This window comes from Neophocaena asiaeorientalis, unplaced genomic scaffold (assembly GCF_003031525.2).
Source record: "Neophocaena asiaeorientalis asiaeorientalis breed wild unplaced genomic scaffold, Neophocaena_asiaeorientalis_V1.1 scaffold87, whole genome shotgun sequence".
Classification (NCBI taxonomy): Eukaryota; Metazoa; Chordata; class Mammalia; order Artiodactyla; family Phocoenidae; genus Neophocaena; species Neophocaena asiaeorientalis.
This window is the reverse complement of record NW_020175432.1, coordinates 4088240-4100508: the sequence shown is the minus strand read 5'-3', so window position 1 is coordinate 4100508 and position 12269 is coordinate 4088240. Positions and strand designations below refer to the sequence as shown.

Genomic DNA, 12269 nt, shown 5'->3' with positions numbered 1-12269 from the left:
TTTTGTATTTATAAAACAAAATCCTCAAAGTTCTAGTCACTTTCTATAAATTTCTCTGATATATTTATTGTCTCCTCAATGCATATCAGTCAGAGAAGTAGATGTGGGAACTCCTCCATGAATTCTTGACCACCCCCTGTTTCCAGATGTTCTCTGTACGCTCCCTCTGAGCCTTTGTTCAAGCTGTTTTCTCTATCTGCCATGCCCATCTCTCATAGGTTTTATGTTCTGCCCTTCTTCAAACCCTAGCTCAAATCTACCTTTACAAATCCATGTAGGAATCCATCTCTCCCTTCTCACTGTTTCCTCATCATACTGTCTGAACCTGCACTGTACCACCCCTCCCAGTCTGCCTGGTAATATCTGCTAATGTCTGACTGCTTGGCATACTGTAGGTGCTCAACAAGTATTTGTTGACTGAATGAACAAATGCGTGGATGAATATGTACATTAGCAGGTCTCCTCTGGCTTGAGAGAGATCATGTATCTTTGTGCTTAAGAGCTTGGGCTCTTACGCCACATTAGTGTTCTGACTCCTCCACTAAACAGATGTGTGGCTCTTTAAGTTGTCAGATCTTGCTAGACCTCCATTTTCTTATCTATAAAGTAGGAATAAGTACAGTGGTCATCTCAGAGTCTTGATAAAAATGCCCCAAGCACAATGCCTCCTGTTTTGTAATAAGATGTTACCACTACTATTTATCTACTATTACCACTGTTATTACTACTCTTGCTACTACCTACTACTACTACTCTTACTACTCTCACTGCCTCTACCTACTATTTCTGCTGTTATTACTACTACCACTGCCACTACCTAACATTACTGCTGTTACTACTACTGTTACCACCTATTACTACTGTTACTGCTGTTACTACTACTGTTACCACCTATTACTACTGTTATTGCTACTACTGCTGCTGCTGCCTGCTATTACCTACTATTGCTAGAGTTATTGCTACTGTTAGTAGCTACAACCACACATTATTACTACTCCTGCTCTTTGGACTTCTAATATACAATAAATGTTTACTAAATTGAATTTGCCAGGAGCCATGCTAGCCGGCCAAGGTGACTGGAATTCAGTCTCTGAGGAAGAGTAGAGTGATATTGGCTGAGACAGCAGCTACTCACCAGGCCTTCAGAAAAGGTCCCCAGGAAGGAGGAACAACTACAGGGAGGCTTCTCTATAAAGACCACAAAGCCTACTGGAGGTTGCTGCAGGGAGAGGGACAAAAGGAGGAGGATTTGGACTCTGATGGTGGAACAATGTCCTTGTGTTGCTGGGTATACCCTAAAAAACATCTCCAAGAGTACACGTCCTAATGTGTTTAATATGTATTTGATGATGAAGATGATGATGAGCAAATTACCTAACATGCCTTGTATTTTTGAGCCTCACAAGAACACTGAGTGTATATCCTATTATTCTTGTCATTTTACAGATCAGGGAAAAGACAGAAACTCAGAGATCATCATTTGCCAAGACCACACAGCTACTGACTGATAGTGTGGAAATTTGAACATAGTTCTCTCTGAATCCTAGACTTATGCTCTCAACCACTGCAGGTTATTAATTCCCTAACCGAGTTTCAGGATCTTATGGGGGCCAGGATGGAAAGGAAGGATGTAAGGAGAAAATGACCATGGGGGTGGGGTCCTCAAGGATTCTCTAATTTAGTGGTCTCAGCCTGGGGCAGTTTTGCTCCCAGGAGACACTTGGCAATGTCAGGAGGCATTTTTGGTTGTCACAGCTGTGTGTATACGGAGGGTGCTACTGGCATCCTGTGAGCAGAGGCCAGGGATGCTGCTGAACATCCTACAGCCCCCTACAACAAGTAGTTATCTGCCCAAAATATCGATAGTACTGAGGTTGAGAAATCCCGCTCTATATTGAAAGAAGCCAATGAATATGGTTAGCTATACCTCATAAACTTTGCCATCTAAATATTGGTTATCACCTGAAGCTCAGTGATCCATTTCCAAGTGATCTGGTGTAGCCAACTGGCAATGCCTCACTCATATCCCACAAGCACTCACTGCTGCAGTACGTAATCACAACGGGATCCTAATGCAGCCCCTGTAGCTCTGCACCTAAGGGCTTTCACTTAGCCTGTGTGTCCGGCAGGCTGGAAGTGCTGAGGGTTACCTCCAGGACCAAGCAGCCCATGGCCAGCAATGGAAGGAAGTTGGATGATATACACTCCAGCCACTTGGCTAGGTGAGGTGTTCTGTGCTGTCTCCTAGAGGTCCCAAGTGGAACTGACACTCTTTTGCCCACAGCTGTGACCTGCTCAGGAAAGCACCTTGCATTGACTTCCTTTCCTTCTCTTCTCCAGCGCTTCCTGGGACCAACCCCCACCTAAAATAAACTACTTGCCCACATCCTTAACTCATGTCTGCTTCTGCGGGGAGCCAACCAAAGATACCTGGGTCACAGGATAAGACTAATAACCTGACTGGTAGTGACTCTGTCCAAAGCCTGGATCTGGCAAAAAGCTTCCAAAATGTACTGGTAAAATAGTCTGGTCTCTAAAAATGTTGGAAAATGGGACATCCCTGGTGGCGCAGTGGTTAAGGATCCACCTGCCAATGCAGGGGACACGGGTTCGACCCCTGGTCCGTGAAGATCCCACATGCCGTGGAGCAACTAAGCCTGTGCACCACAACTACTGAGCCTGCACTCTAGAGCTTCTGAGCCACAACTACTGAGACCACGTGCCACAACTACTGAAACCTGCATGCCTAGAGCCCATGCTCTGCAACAAGAGAAGCCACTGTAATGAGAAGCCCACACACCGCAATGAAGAGTAGCCCCTGCTGGATGCAACTAGAGAAAGCCTGCGTGCAGCAACGAAGACCCAACGCAGCCAAAAATAAATAAATAAATAAACAGATAAATAAATAAAGAAAATTTTTTAAAATGTTGGAAGAAACTTAATGGGTATGGGGAACTTTACCTTTTAGCCATGTGGTGAGGAGAACCCCTCTCCTCACCGTGCACCTCTTAAACACTCATGCAGACCAATAATACTGTAACATGTTAGTGGGTACTTTTCAGCAAAAAAAATTATACAGTCAAATAATTATGTAAAACCCTGTGTTGAATAAGGCTAAATAAGTTTCTTTACAGCAGGATATCTCAGAGCCTTTAACATGCTTATGCATGTTATTACCCTCTAGGAAGGAGCAACGTTTTTTTTTGTTTTGTTTTGTTTTTTTGCCGCACCATGCAGCTTGTGGAATCTTAGTTCCTTGACCAGGGATTGAACCCGTGCCCCCTGCAATGGAAGCACAGAGTCCTAACCATTGGACCGCCAGGGAATTTCCAGGAGCAACATGTTTGTCAGACTTTTTTGGCCACAAACTTTTTGTCCTTTTGTTAAAGGGCATCCAAGCATTACGAGGGCTTAAAAGGTTTTCTGAATGTTGTTTTCTGCCCATCTGCAGTCTCATCTCCCACCATCTCATCTGTATATTTCATAGTTTAGCAAAGGTGAATTATTTGTACCTCCCAAATATGTCCAGATTTTACCCTTCCCTGTGCCTTTGCATGCAGCTCTCCCTTCTGTCCAGAACGTCTTCATCAGTTCTCCTTGTCTTCCTGCTAAATTCCTCTTCATCGTTTCAAACCCAGCTCAAATGTTACCTCCTCCATGAAGCCTTCCTTCTACCATTCAAGTACTTTAAAGTTGCATCATATAACTAATAAGGACCTATTGTATAGCACAGAGAACTCTACTCAATACTCTGTAAAGGCCTGTATGGGAAAAGAATCTAAAAAAGAGTGGATATATGTATATGTGTGTAACTGATTCACTTTTCTGTACACCTGAAACTAACACAACATTGTAAATCGACTATACTCCAATAAAATTTTTTTTAAAACTTGCATCATAATTATTTTTTTCCTTTGCTGTCTCCTGTACTGGACTGAGAGCTCCATGGATGCAATGCCGATCTATTTTCATCTGTGCATCCTTAGTTTATGTCATAGTTTCTAACATACAGTAAATTATTAATAAGCACTTTCAGAGTTAAGTTAAACTGGGTCGGATTTGTGAAGCTGACATATCCAACCTTGAACTAAACTCACTCAGCATGTTATGAGGGAATGAAAAGTAACATCTACCTGGTAACAACTTGACAAAGATTCAGTTGAGACAGGGAAGCCCATGGCAACTCCACATAGTTCTTTCTCTAAAGAAACAAACATTTCATCCCTCTGGAACAGGAAATAAAGGCATAAGTCAGATTACTGGGCAGTAAGCAAAGTTGAACCTACCTCTAAGACTAGCAGACATGGATGCCAGGGGGACGTGGACGGTGGTGTCTCCATGTGCTGCTTCATTGGGTATCTTTGTGATACGCTCCACAATGCCATCAGTCCCTGCAGGAGAGGGTAGGGAAGAGACCTAGAGTAACTCATCTCGTCCAGAAGGATAACATGGTCTAAATAGATCCACTTAATTTGACTACACAACGCATTTCTTCTCAACCATCTGTATGGATTGGAACCAGGGCTGTGTTCATCCATTCACACAGAGATTCATCCATCTTTCTGTCCATCTATCCTTATATCTACCCATTTATTCTTCCATCCATCCTTCCTTTTATCCTTTCTTCCTACCATGCATCTTTCCTTTCATATTTCCTGTTTCCTTTCTTTGCAACTTTTCATCCCTACAGTATTTCCTTCAATCCTTTCTTCCATCCATCTTCCTTATTTTCACCCTTCCCTCTATACATTCATCCTTTCTTCTATACATCCATCTTTTCTTCTTTCATTTATCTATCACTCCATTCTTCCTTTCTTCCTTCCTCCCATCCAACCACAGTTCTACCTTCTTTCCATTCCACTCATCACTTGCTTACTGAACACCCATCACTCAACTATCAAGCCACGTTTTAAGACATGGGTCAATAGCCATCAGTGTGTCTAACCTGCTTGTGAATTGTTAAAACTAGTTTGGGAAATAATCAAATCAACCTTCTGTACATATTGTCTAGTGAACAGGTGCTGGAGTAGTTGGAGGGCCTTGTTGGATTTGTGTCCAGAACAAAATCTGGCGTCAAATTCAACTTATACAAGGAATGGAATCCTCCCAAGAAGTTCCCTACCTCATCTACTGTTCTTTTGGAGGTGGTGTTTCTCCTCCTAGGTCCTAAGTACCTCCCACATCCACAGGTACTTTGTTCCCTCGATTTTCATTCACTCACCTTTTTCTTTCCCTTCTCCCTTGCTGACTCTCTTCTCAATATAGAAACATGCTCAGTTTAAAGGAGGAATCTCTCCTTTTATCAATGTATTATTTTATCTGTTGTTTCAGTCCTCTAAAACTCATTGATGCTCCCTTCATTAGAATCCCTGAGGACCCACATGTTGTCAGAGAACTTCTCACCTCATTGCAATTTGGCTATTCTGTAGCATTTGATGGAACTGACCATCCCTCCTTCCTAAAACTCTCTCTTCCTCTGGCTTCTGTGAGGCCAGAATCTCTTGCTTTTCCTCCTATCTCTTGGACCACTCCTGCCTAGCCTAATGGCTAAGAACATGGGTTCCTAGTTGCCATATAATCTGAGTTCTTATCACTTACCAGCTTTAATGATCTTGATCAAATTACTCAACCTCTCTCTGTATCAGTTGACTCATTTGTAGAATGGGCTTATAATAGTCCCTTCTCAAACTGTGTTCCAATGAGGAATTTGATAGAACAGCATTTGACACAGAATAAGTGTTCTATAAACATTTGTTGTTATCATTATTGTCATCATCAACATTAGCTGTAATGTTACAACATCCATCATGGTACTATAATTATTCAACTACTTGCTTATTTAGCTTTGTTCCCCCAGTGCTTATTTCAATGCCTGAACATGAAAATAGATCAACATATATGTTTGCTAAAGGAATTTCTGATGCAGTAATAAACTCCTAATTAACTCCTTTTTACCTGTTGGAAAAGAAGCCATTTTCTATGAGCCCCAAATAATGAGAGTGTAGGAGCAGTGGGTCCTTACTTGTCAACCGGGTTGAGTGTGGAAGAACTTGAGAAGAACTTGTCACTGTTCCCAAACCAACACTCTCTGTCATTCTGGTATCCGTAATGGGTGGTAAAGTTGTCCTGACTGGCTGCGTCCAAGTCTGCAAAGTACTGGCTGTAACCAAGGGTAATGCAGCAGTGCTTTGGCTCTCTGCCTCAAGGTTGGTGTCTACTATTCTTGGGGTAGATGGTGAGGAAGTAATCCAATGGGGGAGTGGGCTGGTTGAAGAATCAGTGGTACGGAAGGTCAAAGAGGGGAATGGTATTGAAGCTGAAGAAGGTAGACTCTCTGCAGTGGTGGGCATAGTAGCATCCCCAGGGCCTGATTCTGTCCTAGAAAATGGACTGACTGAAATGGCACCTGGAACTCCAGATGTAGCAAAGGAAGCCGTGGCCTCTGACAAAGAAGGTGTTAGTGTGTTATTAGCAAAAATGGTCTCAGCTGAAGACAGCATATCTATGCTTAGGTAACGTGTATTTTCTGATACAGGCACAGAAAGATGGGATTCTGGGACAGTTATGCCAGCAGACCTTGTAATGGAGGGGGAAGTGTAAAAGCGTGTGACTGTTTCCACTGGAATGTCTGTATACTGTGTAGACAGAGGCTGATCTGGTGCTGATACTTTCACAGAAGACGTAGCATCAGTCCTGGGACCCTTCAAACCATGAGTGGACAGAGGCGATGAAGGTGTGTTTGTGAGTGTGCTTGAGCTGGAATCCAAGACTATTCTTGTCTCCTTCAGTCTAGGAGTCAGATGGGAAAGTGTCTTCGTCTCAAAGGAGGAACGCATTGATGTGGAAAGAGTGGTCTCATACACGGAGGAAGCAGTACCCATAGGAAATGTGGTGCTGGAGGACTCAGGAAAAATTGGGACAGAGGAACTTAGTTCATGTCCAGAACTGCTGGAACCCACAGTACTCATTATTGTGTATAGGGGAGGAAGAATTTTCGCTGTATCTATGGAGAATTCAGAGGTGGAAATTATCTCAACTGTGGGACTACTCAAAGTTGGAGGTAACGTGGTCACTGCCCCCAAGGTTATACCCAATCTGTCTTCGGTCTTCCCCAGACCACGGGTGAGAACTGAGGTCACAGGGGTAGGAGAGGAGGAACTCCTCCCTGGTAATGTGGATGGCTCAGGAGAGGGTGTTGTCATGGCAGGTACAGTCACTGGGAAGGATGGAGAGCCAGTTTCTTTCACAGAGGCAGGGCTTGGCCAAAACACATCCTTGGCACCTCTGCTGCTGAGAGTGGTCATCTCTGGGTGCGTAAAACTCTGAGTCACAGTGGAGTGAATCTCCGCCCCTGAGGTGTTGGTTGTAGTGCCCACGGTAAGTGGGTCCTGTGATGTAGCCTCAGTGGGACCAGTTTGGGTGTTCATGGTCACTTCTGCAGATTCTTTCATCACCGAAGAGGCAGAGGGCCAGGTGATGGTTCCTGCAGGGAAGTCTGGCGACATCGTGGACTGAACAAGGCCAGGGATGGACGTGCTGCTAGAGGAGATCAGTTCTGTCCTAGAGATCTCAGTAGTCGTATCAGTGGGTACCTTGGAAGGGACTTTTTCTGGAGGGCTGAATTGCATCTGTACCTGTGGAGGCTTCAGAGGTGTACAGTATCTCAATGGTGGTGCTCATCTCACTTGAAGGTGAACTGGGCACAGGTTCCACACTTGTACCCAATGTGTCTCTGGTTTTCCACAGACCACGGTTGAGAAGTGAGGTCACAGGAGTAGGAGAGGAGGGGCTCCTCCCTGGTAATGTGGATGTCTCAGGGGAGGATGTTGTCCTGGCAGATACAATTACTGGGGAGGTTGGAGAGCCAGTTTCTTTCACAGTGGCAGGGCTTGGCCAAGACACATCCTCGGGACCTCTGCTGCTGAGATTGGTCATCTCTGAGTTTGTAAAACTCTGAGTCACATTCGAATGAGTCCCTGCCCCAGAGACCTTGGTCGATATGTCCAAGGTAAGTGTGTCCTGTGATGTAACCCCTGGGGGACCTGTTTGGGTGGTGATGGTCATTCCCGAAGATTCTATCATGAACATGTATATAGAGGGGCTAGTTCTGCTTTCTGTAGGTGTGTTTGGAGAAGTTTTGAAGTGAGCAGGGCTAGAGATAGATATCCTGCTAGAGGAGGTAACTTGTGTCCTGGTGACCTCAGTAGTAGCATCATTTGTAGACACATTGGAAATGACAGTGCTTGTCTCTGTAGCAGAGCTGGTCTCCTGGTAGGTACTTGTCTCCCTAAGTCCAGTATTCAGAGAGGATACTGACTCTCTCTCAATCTTTATAGTCTCAGATGAGCCAGACATTGATGTGGGAGCAGTAGTGTCCCACATGGTAGAGGAGGTAACCACTGAAGATTTAGTTTTGGGTGGCTGTGTGGGGGCCAGGACAGGAGAATGTGATTCATGTTCACAACTGGTAGTCTCTACATGTGTCATTGCTGTGTTTGTGGAAGGATGAATTGCTTCTATATCTGTGGTGACAAACATCTCATCTGAGCTACTCCTCAAATTTGGGGGTAAACTGGTATCAGTTTCCAAACTCGTCCTCAACATGTCTCTGGTCTTCCCCAAGCCGAAGTTCTCAGGCAAGAGACCTGAGGTCTCAGGTAGAGTAGAGGAGGTACTTTGCCCTTGTGATGTCAACAAAACATGAGAAGATGAGGTTGTGTCAGAGATAGGTGCTAGGGAAGAGGAAGAGGTGGTTTCTCCCACAGAGGGAGGGTTTGTCCATGACACACCTTCAGGACCTTTGCTCGTTTGAGTGGTTATCTTTGACTGTGGAAATCCCTGAGTCACAGCCAAGTAAGTCCCTGACAAGGAGTCTGTGGCTAATGTGTCCATGGTAGGTGCACCCAGCAATGTAGTCCCAGAAGGACCTGTTTGCATGGTGATGGTCATTCTTTCAGAGTCTGTTATGTCAGGGAAGGTAGAGGGCCTGGTGATGTCTGCTGACCTTGTGGACTGAGCTAGATCTGGGCTGGAAATTCTGTCAGAGGTAGTGAATTCTGTCCCGGACACCCTAGTAATAGCAAAAGAACTTAGGGAATGGGCACTACTTATCTCTGTGGTTGAGTTGGTATCCATGTAAATACTGGACTCCCTCAGTTCAGTGGTCAGGGGGTAATCAAGCTCTCTTCCAGCCCTTGTGGATTCTGGCCAGGTAGTTGCTGATGTGGAAACAATGGTATTCAGCATGATGGAGGTAGTATTCATTGGATATGTGCCCATGGATGACTCTGAGTGTGCTGGGACAGTGGAATGAAGATCATGTTCAGAATTTGAGGGCCATACTGTTGTATCTGCTGTGTTTGTAGATGGGTGAATTGTCTCTTTGTCTGTGGTAGGTTCAGAAGTGGCTATTCTCTCATATGTGCCATTTTTCCAATTTGGAGATGAAGTTGTCCCAGATTCCAAGCTTATGCCCAGTATATCTGTGGTCTTTAATAAGCCTGGGGAGTCAGTAACCTCCTTGATGGTCCCTCCTGAGACAAAAGAGACATTTATCACCTCAGTGTTCAGAGATGTGCTTGAGCTTGATTCTTCTTCCCTCATCCAGGAATGAGATGTAGCTCTTGCCTCTGTTGTAGGAGTCCTTATCCCATTCACCCGGGGAGTTGGATATGGAGTTCTTACTGTATATGGGATTAAGTCCAGAGTTGTTGCTTCTGGTCTAGACATATACCCTGGATCTGCAGAAGCTGTGATGTGAAGCTGGGTAGAACTCTGCTCTACTTCTTTGCTGGCAAGATCTGGCCTCCCTGATAAAGTGACTTTAGAGCTATTTACCATTGTAACAGGTGTGACCTCACTTGTAATGTCCTCTGTGGAGGAGGGCAGCTGTGAGGTAGTTGGGCTGATCATATTCTCCAAAGGGAGTTCTGAAGGAGTTGTAACCTCCTGAAGAACTGAGGTAGAGGTTATGGCTGATGACACAGAACTCCCAGTGGCCCAGTCAAGAGTGGACAGAGAATCAGGCAGAGGAGTGGATGGGAGGATCTTTGGGATAGTCTTTGTATTTGGATGGTCCATGGAAGCCACTGAAACATGCAAGGCTTCTGTTTCTCTTCTACTGGGAGTCCAACTTGTGCTTAAAATGTCAGGAACTGAGGTGCTCATCCTCTCGACACCAGAAGTTGAGGTGGGCATAGATGCAGTTGTGTCTAAAGGACTCAATGTCCTTACACTTGTGCTGGCCTCTGTCTTTTCAGCTGAAGCAAAGGAGGATGGGATGGTTAGGCTGGTTCCACTGACAGTCACAAGGCCATGGGGGGTAGACACAGAGCCTGATTCAGTGCTTGACGCTATGGATGAAGTTGTGCTCATTGCAGAAATTGCTTTAGGAGAACCTGTGACTTCCAAGATTGAAGCCATGTCTGTGATAGTCCTGGAGCCTGTTGGGGCAGGAGCAGCTGTGGATGACCAGGTGGGTGGGTGCTGTAGGGCAGATGTGCTGGTCTCTGTAGCCAGGGTGCTGTCCATGGTGCTCACACTTCCTTTTGGGCCGGGCATAGTAGTCAGGACTGAATTGGTTTCCATAGTGGTGATCGTGGTGGTGACAAGTGGAGTGGGAGCTATGGTTACCTCCATGTTGCTCACTCCTGCACGGTATGAGGTCTTGTGATAGTTGCCCAAGAGTAGAGGCAACATCACTATTTACTACACTTGTGATGGTTGCCAGTGTCGTAGACTCCACGGAGGGGAATGTGACAGATGGTGAAGAGCTCATTTTTCCTCCTGAGGCATTGGTGATGCTGGTAATGTCTTGGCTTTCAGAGGTCAGAGATGCTAATGTGGTTTGTTCTACGGAGGTTTTATGCAATGTGTCTTTGGCCTCAGGGGATTTATCAAGAATCAGGTTACTCCCAGTTGTCTGCTCTGACCATGGGCTAGCAGATGAATAAGCCTCACTCACAGATATACTTGCCTGTTGTTCATCTGTCATTGTATCTTTACTCAGAACAGTGGAAAGAATGACTGTGATGTTGACCCTTGTCTTGGTTATAAATTCAGATTTATCTGTCACTGAGCTCATGGTTACCATCTGGGTTGTCACAGAGTCCGGGATGGCCACAGGGTCTTCAGGACCAGTGGAAGATGTGTTCAGAGAGACATGTGTGTCCACGGTGGTCCCTCCAGTGGAGCCAAGCCACGTGGATAAATTCATTCCAGTTGTCCTTGGAATCAGATTTGGGCTTGTTTGTGGACCAGTCCCTATGTTGCCTTTAGGATTTGACTCTTGGGAGACAGAGGACACTGTGCCCAATGACTTTTTGGTCCCTTCTGGAGTCCCAAGATGGGGGTTGGTCCCAACCTCAGATTGGGAGAGTGAGACCCATTCTGTAGTTGCTGTCCCTTTTGTTGGTGACTTGGCTGGTGTCATGAATCCTGTGGGCAGGTGAGAGAGGCTGATGCCGCTACTCTCTATGGCTGTGGACTGAAGTGTGACTGGTTCCACTGTGGTCTTCATAGGGACAGTTGCTGTTGAAGTATTCCAAGAATGTCCCAGAGTGTACTTCATTTCTGGGCTGCTGCTGGGCTCCTTGGAACTTATGATTTTGAAGGCTGTAGCCATTTCTGGGCTTCTTGTGGACATACCTGTGATTGGAAAGTGAATTGGTAGGAGATATGCAAACGGTACAGGAGTCCTGATTGACAGTATCATTTGTTCCTTCCTGTGATTTCAACTCAAACTATTTCCTATTTCTCCAGAAAAGAAAATGTTAACCCTCTCATACCACATTTCAAGACTCTGGACACCAGGGAACATACTGACCATCCCCAAAGATGGATCAAAGTGTTAGGGTTAGTGGGATGAGGGCTTTGACCCTCTTGTTTACTCAGAAGAAATTGTTACCTGGAACTCAGTGTACTACATACCCTACAAAGAAGCGCTCTTTGTACAAGGAAGGATGTGATGAACCTGGACTCTACCCATGCACGAGGCTTCCCCTACCCTATTTTACTTTTCTCCTTGGAGCCTGCCCTTGCAGAACCAGTTTCAGCTTATAACTTCGAGCCTCCGCTAGATGCCCCAAATCTTAGTTCACTGAAAAGCCACTTAAGGATTTATATTTGAGAAGCAACAGAATAGAAGGGTGATAAAATTCTTTTCCTTTACCTTCATCCTCTTTCAAATTCATCTCCCTCTCTGAACCCTTTTCCTATCGTTGAGGTAAAGGGCATGTAACTGCCACAGGGATAAGGAAAGCTCGACCTAA

General features: G+C 45.1%; 1 protein-coding gene across 1 annotated transcript in view; it reads right to left on the bottom strand.

Annotated features, from left to right (window-relative positions):
* Positions 1-10374, bottom strand: part of LOC112414827 (mucin-16-like) — a 36988-nt gene extending 26614 nt beyond the window's left edge. The window contains 4 exon segments of the mRNA XM_024767486.1: positions 4287-4391; positions 6023-7216; positions 7322-7601; positions 7603-10374. Of these exon segments, the coding sequence (XP_024623254.1) occupies positions 4287-4391; positions 6023-7216; positions 7322-7601; positions 7603-10374 (4351 nt within the window).
* Between the last annotated feature and the right edge of the window lie 1895 nt (positions 10375-12269).